Raw genomic sequence first — 18,295 nt, forward strand, 5'->3', positions numbered from 1 at the left:
GCAATATAAAGTAATGCCATGTAATTTTATGATATACAATAAACTAGGATTAAAAGGAACTCAAAGGGACCACACAATTTAGTTCGTTATAACCGTAGTTCGTTATAAGCACATATACAATATATATACAGAAAAAGGACGGGACCAAAAATAGTTTGTATATCTGTCAGTTCGTTATAGGCGTGTTCGTTATAAACGTAGTTTACTGTATATGATACGATGACTACGAACAAAGTGATATGCATTAAAAAAGTAAGAAGCCCACGAGATATATGTTTTGTTTGTTTGTTCGAGTCTCGGAGAGCCAATCAAGTGAATGACATCTGGAGCATCCATCCAATCAATTGGGACACGATGAAATGCATCAACCAAGTCAACGAGCCTGACCACCCGATCCCGTTAGTCGCCTTTTACGCTAAGCATGGGTTGCTGAAGACCTATTCTAACCCGGATCTTCACGGGTGGCAGAATATGTGATGATACAAACAACCACATGAATGAGTGAGTGAGTGAGTTTGGTTTAACGCCGCTTTTAACAGTATTCCCGTTATACCACGGCGTGTAAGCTTAATGTGGGAGGAAAGCCCAAAGTAATGCAGGTCTTAGACGTTTACCACTCCGGTGAAACCCACGAGCACGGGTATGGTGCTAACAAACCTAGAAACATAATCGGGGCGAACCGGGATTCGAACTCACAATCATAGGTTTCTGGCGTGCCCAAGGGACGCAACTCTGCACAGCGAATCGCGGCGCCTTAGACGACTGGGCCACCCGTGCCCCCACCACATGTTCGTTTATATCAGCCAGTTAAAAATGTCCAGTTTCAATCATAAATATCGATTCAATTTCTGTTAATTTAATTTTGGTGAAATGGGATTTAACGTAGCGTTCAGGATTATTGCACTTATATAGCGACGTGCATGCATGTGTGTTTGTGTGGCTGCTTGTACTAGTCCGATTTATAGTGCTAAGATGGCGGTCCCACTGAAATACCATGCCACAGTACATGAATATCTCACTCAGACACAATATACTGACTCCGAGCCGACCAGTTCTTGATTTATCCCCTTAATGCCGAGGGTAAGGATGGTAACAACAAGTAACGTCTTTTGGTATGACACGGACGGGAATCGAACCCCGGACCTTGCGCTCTATGGGCGGAGGCTCTACCACTAGACCAAGGCGGCGGTGTAATTAAATTTAGGATAAAATAGTGAGTTCATTGCACCGATTGTCTTATGTTCTGTCCGTGGAGCGGTCCATCTTTATAATGTACATACCTATATTTATAGCGTTCGCTCGTCACGCCGAAGACCCAGGTTCGATTCCCGGCATGGGTACAATGTGTGAAGCCCATTACTGGTGTCCCCCGCCGTGATATTGCTGGAATATTGCTAAAAGCGGCGTAAAACCTCACTCACTCACTCACTATATTTATATTGTTTTAGTGCCTTCCATAAATCGCAAAGCGATTGATTGTAATCTTTGTTACAAGTGCAGCGTTAATAAATAGATGTCTGTCTGGCTGTCTATCTGTCTGTCTGAGGTAAGGAAACACCGTATTTGTAAACAAAGGATAATGATTATCCGAAATTATGTGATGTAATTATGGTAATGCGCAGTGTTAAAACCAGGCAGAATGTTATATGTAAGCAGTAATATGGCAACCACTAGACTATATACACGAGCTTCACACACCACAAGTCGCTTTCCGCGAGGTCACTCCGTGCAGTAAAGTTGATTAAATGTAGGTAAATGAATCATGCTTAATAAGGCGCCAAAAATTGTCGGTTCAGCTTACAACAATGCAAATGACATGACGTCACAACATGCTTTGACCTACTTAAAGGGGGCTTTCCCGCGACCACTAAAAATAGCACTACCATAAAAGGCACATGTCAATCGTTGCTCGTGGTGACTTATTTATTATATAGTTTTCAGCTCGGGTGATGTCTTTGAGCAGTATGGCAGTGTACAGCAGACTGAGCGTGGCGAAGGACGTAAGTTTGGAGTGAGAGACACAGCTTCAGAGAGTCCCTACAACGAGGAAGAGGAAGGCTGAACTACCACGGGAGCAGACGACAGAGCAGCGGTGGGTTCTTCCCTCTTCGCGCGGCGAGCACTGGGCAGTTAGAGCGCTACACAGCTCGTCTCGCGGAAAACAGTCGCTCCATCTATCCCTATACAGCAATTACTTATTTCTTGTGTGCTGGGCCACACAGAAATTACATTCCCCGTATATGAATTATTTAGCAAGCGCAAGCAGGTCTCGCTTTTAACAGTGGCTGGCGGTCGAGAGGCGAAGTTGGTTTCAAGACGGTAGATGAGAGAGTGTTGATTCTGAATTCGGGCTCTCGTACACCGCCGCTCTCTCCCCACAGCAACAACGGTGCCAGCTGACTACGACGTGAAGCTCCCGTGTGTGCTATACGTGTCTGTTTTCCCTCACAGGACGGATAACGGCTCGAGGAAGGGTGTTGTAAGTTCTCGCTAACCTTGGATCGAAGTGCAGGGTGCTATACTCGAGAGAGGCCGGTGAGAGAGGGGTGTTTTCCTACCTACCCTTACTGCCGGCGACATCAGGGTGCGTGTGTGTGCTGGCTGCCGGGTGTGGAGGTAGAGGCAGCTGGTGACGACGTCCACATCGGGTGGTGTAGTCGCTCGTCATGAACGCCGAGGGGACGGCGTGGACACTGACGGTGTTGGTGATGTGTCTTGGTGGTTTGGATACAGCACAAGACAACGTAGCTTCGAGCTCGGATGGAATGGTAAGGAATATCTTATACATTGTAACCAAATCCTCAGAGCTCATTATTGATTAGCAGTGTTGAACCACAACCCGCGATCCATTTAAACCTCCGGGAAGCTAAGACACGATATTGCCTAGTTTCCGAGATATTGAATGACGGGAGAATGACTGTGTTTCTTGTATTGAATATGCTGCAGATTGGCCGATGTATTGTTGAGTGCCAACTTCTTGATTATATACAACAACGAGGGGTTAAGTAGGGAACGGGATCGTTCTGGTCTGGTTCTACGTATACACAGTCGGGACGTAGAGAGGCGTTGATACTGCACACAGCATCTGATAGCACCGTGTCGATCTCATCATGAAAGCTAAGCTCCAACCTGCATCACAGAAACTTGATTTCACAACATTGACGAGGTACAGAAATAGATTTCAATCAATGCTATTACACCAATTCACTAATCACCACCAATTCAAATACTCTCATCTACACCAGTCCAATGTATTCACGTGTGTATTTGTGCTAAGTGTATATTTTTTATATGTGTGTATGTGCATGTGTGTATCTTTCTGAGTCGTGCGTATGTGTGTGTCTATTTTGTGTTTAAATGTGTGTATTCCTGTATCGTACGTATGCCTGTGTGTTCACGTGTAGTATGGGCGTGTGTATTCCTGGTGTATGGTGACGTACACAAGCTTTCTCAAGTGGGTATTCCACGTTTTAGTTTAATGCAGACTTACACATTTGTATGCATTTGTGTACCCATAAGGTATCGTGCCCATAATAGATTGTAGTTTTATTGCACCTATAACAGCGTATTTCTCTTTCAGTATCGTTGTACGTATTGCCGTGTGTGCCAGTATCACAGCGTATCAAACCATGACGTATTATTGAAGTATATAATATATTGGTATGACGATTAGCATCATACTGTATAGTCACTGTCGATCGATGGCATCCTATAGGCACTGAGGGTAGTATTTATATGTATAGCCAATGCTTGTAGAATTCAAACGTAATATCATTGCGTGTAGTGTTAACGCGTAAAGCCATTTCGTGTCGTATTAAGGCATATTGATTGCTACTGTGTGTACTAGTAGAGTGTATTGTCCTTGCATATGGTATTGCCGTGTATTGCGATTGCTTGAAGCGCCATTTAGAGAACTGTCATTGCCTGTAGAATTAAAGAGTATTAATTATCACTCCGCGTATAGACTATAGTACTGAAGCGTATTGCCCTTCCTATGGTGTCATTATGAGTATTGTCATTGCGTGTACTATTGTATTGTCAATTCGCGTAGAATTAAAGTGTTTCCTTTGCATATAGTATTAAAGTGTATTTTCATTGCATGTAGCGCCATTTAGAGAATTGTCATTGCATGTACTATTAAGCGTATTGTCATTTCGCGTAGAATTTAAGAGTATTTCATATGCATATAGTATTAATGGGTATTGTCATGCATATATCATTAAAATGTATTGTCATGCATGTAGTATTAAAGTGTATTCTCATTGCCTGTAGCGGTACTTAGAGTAGTGTCACAGCGCGTACTATAACATCGCATTGTATTCCCATTGCGTGTATTTTAACGTGTTGTGCCATTGCATGTAGGACTTAATATAAGCAGATGCTATTTCATGTAGTGTCACGGAGAAGTATTGACATTGCGCGTTGTATATAAAAGAGTATTGTCATTGCGTTAGTATTAACGCACAGTGTCATTGCCTGTAGTGCTATAGTGTGTGGCTATTGTGTGTAGCATTAATGTGTATTGTCGCTGCAAGTGGAATTAAATCGTAGTATCTTTAAGAGTATTGCCATTGCGTGTACAACCATTTGAAGTACTGGGATTGCGTGTAGTACCATTTAAAGTACTAGGATTGCGTGTAGTGGTTTTTTAGAGTATTGGGATTGCGTGTAGTGTCTTTTAGAGTATTTGGATTGCGTGAAGTGGCTTTTAGAGTATTGGGAGTGCGTGTAGTGTCTTTTAGAGTATTTGGATTGCGTGTAGTGGCTTTTAGAGTATTGGGATTGCGTGTAGTGTCGTTAAGAGTATTGGGATTGCGTGTGGTGTCATTTAGAGTATTGGGATTGCGTGAAGTGGCTTTTAGAGTATTGGGATTGCCTGTAGTATTATAAGAGTATTGGGATTGCGTGTGGTGTCATTTAGAGTATTAGGATTGCGTGAAGTGGCTTTTAGAGTATTGGGATTGTCTGTAGTGTTTTTTAGTGTATTGGGATTGTGTGTAGTGTCATTTAGAGTATTGGGATTGCGTGAAGTGGCTTTTAGAGTATTGGGATTGCGTGTGGTGTCATTTAGAGTATTTGGGATTGCGTGTAGTGTCATCTAGAGTATTGGGATTGCGTGTGGTGTCATTTAGAGTATTGGGATTGCGTTTAGTGTCATTTAGAGTTTTGGGATTGCGTGTAGTGTCATTTAGAGTATTGGGATAGCGTTTAGTGTCATTTAGAGTATTAGGATTGCGTGAAGTGTTTTTAGAGTATTGGGATGCGTGAAGTGGCATTTAGAGTATTGGGATTGCGTGTTGTTTCATTGAAAGTATTGTCAGTACGTATGGTATCCAGGTATATTGGCATGTGCCGTATTACATGACATGTAACCTGTAGTTTTGTACACGAATACTGTAACCTGTAATTACAGTTGTGTTACCTGTATGACCGCACTGCATTGGCTTCCACGTATGTCCGTGCTCATCTGGTCATCTACGTCCGCGTTCTTTCCTCGTGGCTTGACCACTAACCATGTCCGTGTCTCAGCGGATCAGAGGAAGTAGACAAAAGAACATGGGATGTAAATATGTAGATGCTCTCGCGATGAACGCAAAACACACCGCGTCAGGAAGACTATATGTTTAACACAAGACGTCTCAGGTCGCGCTTGGCATGACCACGCCATCTTTATATTAATTTCAAGAGACACACTCGTATGTGGAAGTAAGTTTATCTTAAGCAGCTGTGCTAGATCATTAAAGTCAACGTCACCTTGAAGTTAATTTGAATTCGTTAGCAGATTAAAATCTTATCCTTTTCCTGCGAACCTTGGCAGGCATCAGTCGGAGACCCCCGTGTGTGCGCGTGAATACCCGCAAGATTGCACCACTCGCACGTGGCTTTGTTTACAGAACGTATGTTTGTATATATCTTACATCTACCCTCCCTCTCCCCTGTTGCCTTGGGTCCCGGGACGTGCTGTAGTCAGCGTACATCATTCACACATGAATACAAACGCATTGCTACATACGTATAACAGATGTAAGATAACGTCTGATTAGTGACGCGCATGAATGGACTAACCACATTGGACAAGGAGGAGCATGTTGGGTGCATGGAGTTATCTCCCCGTGGATATTCCCTGGCACGATATCGGTTGCAAGAGGCGGGTTTAAAGCCGAGATCATATGCAACCTCTAGTTTATGTAGACAAGACTTGACTACATCGTATATCTGGTTTGAGTTTGGTTCAAAGCCGCTTTCAACTGTATTCATGTTACATCACGGGGTGTCAGCTTGATTTGGGAGGAAAGCCCGAAGTGAGTGAGTGAGTTGGGTTTAACGCCGCTTTTAACAGTATTCAAGTTATATCACGGCGTGTCAGCTTAATGTGGGAGGAAAGCCCGAAGTGATGCAGGTCTCAGACGTTTACCACTTTGGTGAAACCCACCATTACGAGAATGGTGCTGCCAAACCTAGAAACATAATCTAGGCGAACCGGGATTCGAACCCACAATCATAGGTTTCTGGCATGTCCAAGGGACGCAACTCTGCACAGCGAATCGCGGCGCCCCAGACGACTGGGCCACCCGTGCCTTGCTCCAAGGCTGTACTGAAAGATAAGTCCATGAATGTGTAGTAATTATATCCTCCTATAAGGCAAGTCTAGATGTGTGGACAGCAAGGACTCCGGTCTCTTATATGGACAACATGTTCTTATTATTCACCTAATCTAGAAATTATGATATAAACTAATATTTATTTCCTTAGAGACCTGTGCAAGTCTAGGGCCACTCGTGCCCCCTGTTATAACTGCGGTATTGCTTTCGGTCGTGCTGCATAGAATTACGATTGTCGTGACGCTTCGATCGCATTGTGAAACGGGGACCTTGTGTTCTTCGCAATAGCGCAGTACATCGTAACCCATCTGACTTGTCCCGTCCAACAGAGTCAAACAGTCAAACACTTTGAGATAGCGGCAAACCAGCATCTATTAATGTTTATAATTGATGTGTCTGGCAGCTGCAACAGACACGATGGGAACTGACAAATGCACATTGTATGCCGATTATATCTTATCAAATATGCACATGCATGTTAAACATATGCAGACTATACGCATCTACCCCGAACCGACATCTACTCCGTACAGAAGACGCACGCGCAGGCCGTGTTGTCTAATTTTCGTCACTCCATGCAGTGTTTGGAGTGGCAACCTGACAAGTGGTATTGTATTGGCTGTGTTGTATGCTAATTCCGCACACCGCTTGTTGAAGAGCCTAAGGTCCACCAATGGGAACTGCCGTTAAACGCACGGTAACGTGTGCTGCCCACGTGTTGGTAAGAGGAAGGGGAGGGATTGTCGGTGGTGACTGAGATTCTGATTGATATGCATATGTTGTAGAGAGTTTATGGGGTCAACGGTGCAGCTTTCATCGCACCAGACAAACAGACATCTGTCGCAAATGTGAGCAGTCTTAGATATACTCTCCCAGCCAGCCAGTGAGTCCATATAACGGGGAGTGAGTGAGTGAGTGTTCTGGGTTTAACGCCGCTTTTCCAGTTATATCGCGTCAGCTTAATGTGGGAGGAAAGCTCGAAGTGATGCAGGTCTCAGACGTGTACCACTCCGGTGAAACCCACGAGCACGGGTATGGTGCTGACAAACCCAGAAACATAATCGGGGCGAACCGAGATTCGAACCCACACTCATAGGTTTCTGGCGTGCCAAAGGGACGCAACTCTGCATAGCGAATCGCGGCGCATAACGGGGAGTCGCTGTGTCTGCTGTCTAACACAGATGCTGCTGATGCTGCTGCATCAGTGACGACAATGAAGACATCAGCTCATGCTACGATGTTTACAGCTGATCACTTAAAACAGCAGATTTGATGGAGGAAATGCGGTATTACTGTATACTGGTACACTGCCGGGCAAAAGAAAGTATACACTTGGAAATCGCATTCGACAAAAATTATGAAACCGTTATAAAAACGTTACTGGACTAAAAAAGGCGCAAACGTAGTCACAAACCATAACTGTGATACCCGTATCAAATACATAACCATCGAATTACCGTTTCTGTATTCTGCATAGCAATGTAGGGTATTGGAGAATCTACGGTAGGACGTCTAACGGCGTTTGCATTCCACTCGCGTCTCATATTTGTTTCACTGTGAAATATGTAAAAACTAACGTTTGTAGTTTTTTCTTCCTCAACATGCTATTCATATATTATGTATAAGCTTAGATTGGCTGTTTGGGAGTTATTACATAGCGGGGTGATTACTTTCGCACCTTCAACAAGAAAAGTTCTGAATTGTGACAAGAGAACCGTATCTTCAGCGAGTTCCTTACCTTCCCACCGGATCAAAATATTAACACGCTCTGCTCGGAATATACATGCTGACGTTACTGTACCAAGTTAAGAAGAGTCTGTACACTTCTAGAAAAGTTACATGTTGAGACGTGTACAAAGAACGTATGGTGTCATGGTTTACGTGTAGTTTACTGTATATGGGTAATTATCTCAAAGGTTTCACGTGAAGAAGTTAGGTGTTGAGCCGTGTACAAAGAACGGTAGGTGTCATGGTTTACGTGTAGTTTACTGTATATGGGTAATTATCTCAAAGGTTTCACGTAAAGAAGTTACGTGTTGAGACGTGTACAAAGAACGTAAGGTGTCATGGTTTACGTGTAGTTTACTGTATGTGGGTAATTATCTCAAAGGTTTCACGTGAAGAAGTTAGGTGTTGAGCCGTGTACAAAGAACGTATGGTGTCATGGTTTACGTGTAGTTTACTGTATATAAGTAATTATCTCAAAAGTTTCACGTAAAGTTACGTGTTGAGACGTGTACAAAGAACGTAAGGTGTCATGGTTTACATGTAGAATACTGTATATAAGTAATTATCTCAAAAGTTTCACGTAAAGAAGTTACGTGTGGAGATGTCTACAAAGAACGTAAGGTGTCATGGTTTACATGTAGAATACTGTATATGGGTAATTATCTCAAAAGTTTGACGTAAAGAAGTTACGCGTGGAGATGTCTACAAAGAACGTAAGGTGTCATGGTTTACATGTAGAATACTGTATATAAGTAATTATCTCAAAGTTTGACGTAAAGAAGTTACGCGTGTAGATGTCTACAAAGAACGTAAGGTGTCATGGTTTACATGTAGAATACTGTATATGGGTAATTATCTCAAAAGTTTGACGTAAAGAAGTTACGTGTGGAGATGTCTACAAAGAACGTAAGGTGTCATGGTTTACATGTAGAATACTGTATATAAGTAATTATCTCAAAGTTTCACGTAAAGAAGTTACGTGTGGAGATGTCTACAAAGAACGTAAGGTGTCATGGTTTACATGTAGAATATTGTATAGGGGTAATTATCTCAAACGTTTCACGTAAAAAAGTTACGTGTTGAGCCGAGTACAAAGAACGTAAGGTGTCATGGTTTACATGTAGTTTACTGTATATGGGTAATTATCTCAAAAGTTTCACGTAAAGAAGTTACGTGTTGAGCCGTGTACAAAGAACGTAAGGTGTCATGGTTTACATGTAGAATACTGTGCACATTGTGGCCAGATTTCAAGTAGAGATGAAGGCAGTGCACCTACTCTTGAGAGGCGCGTGGTAAGTGAGATGTTTCAGTATAAGAGACACTCACTCCCATGAGCCCCTTCACTCACTCTCCGTGGTCCCGCAATGTAATAATAGATTTGAAAGTACAGCGTCGCAGTCGGAGACTTGGAACACGTATCTCCACGCCGTGCATGTACATAGGAGGCCGATCAACAAGGTCCATGATTGTAGTTGTAGATCGTGTTTACACCAGGCTCTGTCAGAAAATCAATGGGTAGATTTACCACCGAACTAAATCAAATCACCGTTAGACTGTTGTTAAAATAGTGCCTTGACGTTGGTAAGTACAAAGGTGGAGTAACGATTAATTAAGGTTGATGGGGTGTTTGGGATAGGGGAGGGAGGGGGTCGGGGTGTCCAGAGAGGTACGACCATGGACGTACGACACTAGCCTTGCTCCAAGGCCGTGCTGAATTATAAGCGGACAACTTGTTATTATTGTTAATATAATCTAGAAATCATGACAATGCTACTTTTTGCCTACGTGACTTTTGCAAGTCTATCACTACGCTAGGGAAGCGTAGAATTAACACTAGCGTTATAGCGGGACCCCCTTGTTTTATGGCGGTTCCAGAAGAACATGACATTCTCGTATCTATTCCAGTTGTTTGTGTTCAAGAACAGGTTTTTACTTTTGGAATGTTTTGGAGTGTGTTATTGCTACAATTGTTTGCAGTCTAGATAGTTGTCTTTGGCCAAATTATATATTGATGGTGTGTTCCTATTACCGTCTAGGGGCGGTGGGGTAGCCTAGTGGTTAAAGCGTTTGCTCGTCACGCCGAAGGCCTGGGTTTGATTCCCCACTAAAAGCGGCGTATAAGCATACTCGCTCACTCGTTAGTACCGTCTACGATTTGTCAGTACAGTGTTAAAGTTGGACTAGACTCTGGCAAATTGGTAGTCCTTGCATGATTGACTGATTAAACGCCATTTCAACTGCCTGCTTAATTAAATTTCACGATGTACATCCACTAATTACCCCTATTACAGGGTGTGACTGTCAAATTTATACACACAAATTACAACAACTGCAACTAGACTTGAAACAGGAGAAAGACGGTGGAGCATAGTGGCCCTTTAAAGTCCCAGGGGGGCGAGAACAGCGACCAGCGGGCATCATGGTCACGTCGACCATATGAAGAAAACCAAAATATATATTTCAATACAAATATGGCACAAATACGTTCTCGCTGTAACGTATCCACAACACCGTCACTGACGTTCACAACGCCGTGTTTGCGACGGGCTAGCCTAGCAGGTAAAGCGTCCACTCGTCACGCCGAAATCCCTGGTTCAGTTCCCGTCAGGGGTACAAAATGTGGAGCCTATTGCTTGGGTCCATCTTGATATTGCTGGGCAGTACCAAACCATACTCACTACAAGCGCCTGGCACTAGGTGGCACGGAGACTCTCTAATATCTCCATAACCATATTCCTATCAGTTCGCACGGTAATTAACATTGTAACGGTATGCTTCGGTTACTGATGTTGGTGGATGAAGCATCCATGGAACGCTGACAGTACTTGTGCTATGTTCGTCGCCGCTGATGTAAGTCAGTGTTGTTGTTCGTGCTGTGTTTTGTATACGCGAGCCCCGCCAGCATCAATGGTGTTGCTCTGACGCTTTGCACAAAGCAGTTTATGATTATACAAACTGAACCTTTTTGCCATTACCTCGGTACTACAGACTGACGGGAATTTTGGATAGGTATTTTAACGGCATTTTGCTGTTGTAAAACGATTACCGACAGGTTTTGGTTTACAAATCAAGTCCGCTTGACGTCTTGGCAGTAATTCGTGCATTAAATATAGTCGTGAAGACAATGCTATGTTCCAGACAGGATGTTATTGTCCGTCTCACCTTTGTCAACAAACAGCTCCTTTCGAGACGAGTCGAGGAGATATTTGTGTGGGGTCCTGACCCTACTGGAATGTGCAACAATTTAGGGAAGACCAAGGTCATAGATGGGGGGAGGGGGATGTTTGATCCTGGTGCGGCTAGGGGAAGCAACTCTTCCATCTAATTGCAGCGCTCTATCCATAGCGCCATGTGTCGTTTGCTCAACGTAAATCTTAAGGCATATCGTTCAGGTAGAATAAACAACACAGTACCAGGTTAATCGACCTGCCTCAATGGCAGCCAACAACCCTGAACACAGCGAACCCACCAACTCACGCAACGCCACTATCTTCACATACATGTGTGATCCCGTTATATCGCATCGTACGCAGGCTTGATTCGAAGCTCACGTTCTCGTCCACTGTTTTCCCCGGTCCGATCACCTCTTATATTATATAATTGACCATTTTAGAACATCAAGGACTTTATTACCATTTGGAATCATCCTCGTTTATCAGCGGCATAATTCATTTATCTTATTAAGTACCCTGGACCCATTCGCTTCCATAGCCTCGTTTTTGGGCCGTTTTGAAGACGCTACAGTGTTTCTTTCTATACAATTACACTCATCAGCGAGAGAAATTCCGTGCAAACCAAGATATGGAGGTGGTGACGTCACTTTGGAAAACACGCTATAGTGGCGGGTGGCCTCGGGGTATTTATCAGTAGCAGTGAAATGTAAAACCCTTGATAGTCGAGGATGAATTGTAAAAGTGATTTTCCCTAAGGTGAGTCACACACTCGTGTGCTAGTAGTGATTTATAGCGTACAACTATCGCTTTGATCTAGCTGACACTCAATCAATAAGAAATGAAATCGTAAACGTCTATTCGTTAATACTTTGCTTCTGTTTTTCAACATTCGGCCATGAGCTATTTCAGTCCGAGTTAGCGTATCTCTGGTGAACTTATCATCGCTTACGGCATTAGCACTTGATTTTATAAGAGACAAGAACTTAATAAAGTAATTCCAGTATTGATTGCTTTATTTGCTTTACTGTAACTCTGTCATTTCCTTGTTTTTTTTAAAGCGATCATTACATCGCAAAGCGAATAAACTTTTGAATTAAAATAGATTTACGGGGTAATATGAGTTGATTGCTAAACAAGTTGCCGTATTGTTCTGTGAGGCGGAAGGGCAATATTTCATCCAGTTGTCGTGTTCAATGCTAATGACAGAAACAACGTTAACAAATATAGTTTCTCAACCGCAATGATGCAGATACAAACATAATTGAATAATTGATCATTTTGCCTCATTGTTCTCAATATTGAACCCTGGATAATGCTAGATGTCCTGACAATACATGAGTGAGTGAGTGAGTAAGGATTTACGCCGCTTTTAGCAATATTCCAGCAATATCACGTCGGGGGACACCACAAATGGGCTTCACACATTGTACCCTTGTGGGGAATCGAATCCGGGTCTCGGTGTGACGAGCGAACGCTTTAACTACTAGGCTACCCGACCGCCCCTGAAAATATATGTGACAACAATTGTCTACCTCCCCATTTTACAGATACAAATTGTAGTCCTGATGGAGTGACCAACAAAATATTCCGTATCCAACAAAAGGGAGCGTCATTTATATTTTTATGAAATTGTGGGCTCAGTCTATAATACAAAAAAAATATCCCACTATTATTCATGATCCCTTGTCTATTTTGTTCAGTATGTTATGAAAAAGATGAACCCGTAATTCGTTAATCCTTCATTTGTTAATCCGGTAACCCATTAACCCGGACGATATCATTGTTAGTGATACCGTCCTTATTATAAAGGTTTCGCTGTATAGGACATATTCTGAACGATTCGCATTACAGTGAAACCTTGCTATCTCGAATTACTTTATCAGTGTATCTCATAAGATGATTTTACGTGATGGTGCCGACAAAAGATGCTTCGTGCTACTGAATAATAACGGCGCTTCACTTATCTCGAACAATGGCCAGCTCGATGTATTGTCGACTTCGTGTTAAAGGGTTAAATTGTATTCACTAATCTCCGTTAATGCGGCTTAAATATTCCTGATTAAGGGGTTTTCAGATGAACAAGTTATACACGTTGCCAGTAGTAAGCGGCCTGATAGTGGGGTGTGTGGATTACAGGGGTCCGGACTACAGAGGTTTTGTGTGATCTCTTCATCGCCTGGGTGAGGTCGGGTAGCCTTGTGTTTACAGCGTTCCCTCGTCAGACCGAAGACCCAATTCGAATCCCGACACGGGTATAATGTGTGAAGCCAATTTCTGTGTCCCCCGCAGTGACATCGCTGGAATATTGCTAAACGCGGCGTAAAACCGTATTCACTCACTCACGCCTGTAGGCATTCAGTGCACTGTACAACGGTACAGGCGACATCGATTTCATCTGACCCTAGTCAAGCCCTCTGTGTTTGTATCAATACAAATTACAGGCTATTGTTATGTGTTGTTTTACATAAACAAGCACTCGAGTCTGTATGCGGGGACCAGTGTAACCCTGGGTAAGTAGATTTGCATGTCTAACACAAATCTAACATCGATACTCTGCAGGACGGGTTGTACAGTAGCCTTCACGTCGATCAGATCGGAGTCCAGAGGCTAGTCATTGTTGCTTATTGTTTTCAATGTTCTGGAGACAATGTGTTTTCACTTGTGTTTTGATTGTGGTCATGACATTTATGCGCGCGGTGCGGATAATGACCCTTGACACCACGGTCAGCTTTGTCTGTGGCATACGCTATGGTGACCCCTTGGACCTCTCGCACTCCCCCAGGACGTCGATTGCAATTATTTATACATAATGGTAGTATTTCGAAGTCACCCCAAGACTCTCGACTAGCGTTGTCTATGGCATACGCAATTGTGTAACATCGACGATCTGACTCGCCGAAAGTACTCGAAGATATATATGCAATTGTAGTACATCGACGCTCCCAAAGGTGCTCGAATAACGTTATCAATGATATATGCACTTCAGCCCCTGGACGCTCCAACTCACCCCAACGCACTCAACTAACATTAATATATATATGCAATTGTAGTACATCGCCACTCCAGCACTCCCAATGGTTCTCGAACACCACTATCAATGATGTATGCAATTGTGTCCCGTCGGCTCTAGACCAACGTTAGCCCTGGTAATGGCGATGTCCACCCACGGCTCTCTGGCACTCTCGCAGGTGCTCGACCACCGTTATCTCGCATACCTACACAGGTGGTCCCTCGCCACTCTAGCACGGCCAAAGGTGCTGGAACAGCGTTATCCATGTATGAGCTTTGCAGTATCGGGCCCACTGCTCTCCAACTCTCCCTCAGGAGTTCGCAGTGCTGGCGGCGTCTCTCTATTAACCTTCCATCCCTCCTTGCCGTATATTCTGCCTGGCATGTTGCCATTGTCCCAACATCGATCATTTATTGCATTTAGTTTTGGCAGTAATACCATCGCAAAAGTCTGCCAGAGCATCTCAATACCAGTTAAGTCAATCCTGTTCAAACTCACCTCTCAGCAAGTTTACCAGATATGGAACGCTGTGACTCTTTGTTGATTTAAATAACGCAACCTTTGCCTGTCGATCATTGTGCGTTGACCCCCGGCTGTGGGATTAGGTGCAAATGGATCTTTGGGAGTCTTGTACCCCAGACAGGTTTCATGATTAATTGAAATTAGTATTTGATATGGCACATTTTCATTTGAAGGTCATTTGTGTTGATGCTGTTCTGTTGTGTAGGTTGGACTGGATGTTTGACCCATACGTCGTTACATAGATACTATTGTTAGTTTGTTTAACACTGCACTCAGCAATATTCCAGCTAGATGACGGCGGTCTGTATATAACCGAGTCTGAACCAGACATTCCTCTGATTGATATCATGAGCATCGATCGACGCAATTGGGATACGATGACATGCATCAACCAAGTCAGCCAAATCCCGTTAGTCGCCTGTTACAAGCATGGGTTGCTGAAGACTTATTCTAATTCTGATCTTCATAGGTCTACACAGGTACTTTACCACATTAAGTCTTTGAATGGCATTTAGAAGTGACAGATATGTGAGAGAGAATATGTGTGGATGTCAGCTTCTTTATTATGAGGAACACACACGTTTCGGAGTAGATGCTTACTCCTTCATCAGAATAAATGCCTCCTCCTTCAGGTGATGAAGGAGTAAGCATATATTCCGAAACGTTCCGATCCTCATAATAAAGAAGCTGACATCTATAAATGATGTTGCCAAAACTGTGAAATGTTCTAACGCCAAACCTCGATTTTCTGGACATATTTTTTTATCAAAACGTGTTTATATTATTAACACAATTCATAACATGGTTAGGACTCTATTTTATGGCAAAAGGAATGCGCTGGGGTTGTTTGTACAATCTAAACACATTATTTACACTGGGTGGAACATCGATATCTGACAGGGTCGGTTTGCGATGATCGAGGTATCACAGGTCCAGATTCCAGACCAGACTATGAAAGGAGTCGATTAGAGTGAGAAGTTGGAAGATGGAAACTTAGGTTGAAGCGCGAATATACTGGTATAAACATTGTTTTTATTATAAATAGTGTTGATGCCAACGTGTTCCTATAGCTAGAAGACCCGTGAAGATCCGGAATAGAACAGGTCTTCCGCAACCCATGCTTGCCGTAAAAGGCGACTATGCTTGTCGTAAGAGGCGACTAACGGGATCAGGTGGTCAGGCTCTCTGCCTTGGTCGATGCATGCCATTGTATCCCTATTGCGTAGATCGATGCTCATGATGTCAATCACTTGATTGTCTGGTCCAGACTCGATTATTTACAGACCGCCGTCATATAGCTGGAATATTGTTGAATGCTGCATTAAATAACAAATAAAAAAAGAAAGAAACTATAGCCAGAACGTTCCTATAGAAGCCTGTCGCCAGAACGCGCAACATACACGGGCAGCTTCCGAAACTGTTTGGGGCGGTCGGGTAGCCTAGTGGTTAAAGCGTTCGCTCGTCACGCCGAAGACCCGGGTTCCATTCCCGACATGGGTACAGTGTGTGAAGCCCATTTGTGGTGTCCCCCGCCGTGATATTGCTGGAATATTGCTAAAAGCGGCGTAAAACCATACTCACTCACTCACTCACTCACTCTGAAACTGTTTTACTTTACTGATTAGAATCACTACATCTTGACTTGTTTTGATGGAGAGGACGGAAGTGAACATGTTCAGTGAATGACCTTGATCATCATTTCACCTTGACCTTATGTCAAAACCTGAAGAACTCCTTGGGAAGTAACCACAGGATCAGGAACTGTCACTTCAGTTGAAGTACCCACTTAGACCCGTGAATGAATTCAGTCAGTGCCCGCCAGATCACATTGGTGGACATTGGTAGGCAAGAGAATCATCGTAAACAGGCGCAGGTTCAGATTGTGCGCCATAGGGTAATTAGAAGGTGTCGGTGAGCTAACGACGGCGAAAGTCTGGATTGGCCCGCTCTTATGATTTCGCACAAATAAGCACAATTTACCAGTCGAGCTGGCAGCTGGAATCAGGTACCTGGAGAACAGCGTCTATGTTCACTCTGTAACTCCCCGCCAATAGCAGATGAATTCCATTAACAAAAGACATTCACTTATTCCGAGAAGATATTTAACTTGGTCAAATGTGTTTTCATTAAAAAGCCTATTTTCGACAACCAAACTAAACGAGCTAAAACGTCTATCAAAATATGTATTATTTGTATTTATCACTTTGAAAGCTAAATCTTAATGCACACAACCTTCTAGATGTGCATACTATATTTATCCCTGTACTTAACGTATGCTCTTGTACCAACCGTCGGTAGTCTATGGTGAAATACAGAATCAGAATCAGGTAGGCAAGAAAATCATCGTGCGCAGGTTCAGATTGTGCGCCATAGGGGAATTAGAAGGTGTCGGTCACTTACTACGGCGAACGTCTGGATTGACGGGTTGATAGGTCGGTGAGGTGAAATGGGGTTTAACGTCGCGTCGAAGATTATTGCACTTATATAGCGACGTGCATGCACGCGTGTGTGTGTGGATGCTTGTACGGGTCCGGACTAATGCCGATGTTATAATGCTAGCACAGTGAGATACTGACTCCGGGCCGACCAGTATTTGTTTTAGCCCTGTAATGCCGAGCGCCAGGCAGGGCAACAACAAGTACCATCTTTTACCATCGAACCCTTGACCTTCCGCTCCCCACTAGACCACGGCATGGTATCTCAGGTGAGTAGCACTATGAGATCGGCATTAGTGCGGACAAGCACAAGCAGCCACACACACACACACACACACACACACACACACACACACACACACACACACACACACACACACACACACACACACGTCCATTCACGTCGCTATGTAAGTTCAATAATCTTGGACGCGACGTTAAACCCCATTCATATCAAATAGTCGGTCAACAATCAGTCATTATATCGGAACAAGCGAGCACTCTACCCGCAATGCCATCGACACTGGCCTTCGCCAGAAACAAGCCTACTTGTTGTCCAACCTAGCCGTAGCTTCAATAACAACAGAAGCTAGAAGCAACAAAGACACTAGAATCAGCTCAAGTTCTTTCACCTGTGTTCCGTTCATATCCATTCGGAGCTCCCATAAAAAAAAAAAAATTACAAATTAAATCGGTTTTTTTCTTTTTCGACCTAATATCCTCAAGCCAAGTAATAAGAAAATAAAGGCACAAGAGATATTCCAGTTGGCGACGTATCTCGACTACAGCGCTAGTCAGGCTGACTTGGAATCCGACACCTTTCTG

General features: G+C 43.3%; 1 protein-coding gene across 1 annotated transcript in view; it reads left to right on the forward strand.

The window, feature by feature from the left end:
• The first annotated feature begins 1,927 nt into the window (after positions 1 to 1,927).
• The window catches only part of LOC124112473 (matrix metalloproteinase-16-like), a 92,223-nt gene continuing 75,855 nt past the window's right edge, over positions 1,928 to 18,295 (forward strand). Inside the window, exon 1 of the mRNA XM_048390876.1 lies at positions 1,928 to 2,768. Within this exon, the coding sequence (XP_048246833.1) occupies positions 2,667 to 2,768 (102 nt within the window). The 5' untranslated portion in view covers positions 1,928 to 2,666. The remainder of the gene's footprint in view (positions 2,769 to 18,295) is intronic.

This window comes from Haliotis rufescens, unplaced genomic scaffold, assembly GCF_023055435.1.
Source record: "Haliotis rufescens isolate VD_foot unplaced genomic scaffold, xgHalRufe1.0.p SCAF_9, whole genome shotgun sequence".
In the NCBI taxonomy this organism is placed as follows: Eukaryota; Metazoa; Mollusca; class Gastropoda; order Lepetellida; family Haliotidae; genus Haliotis; species Haliotis rufescens.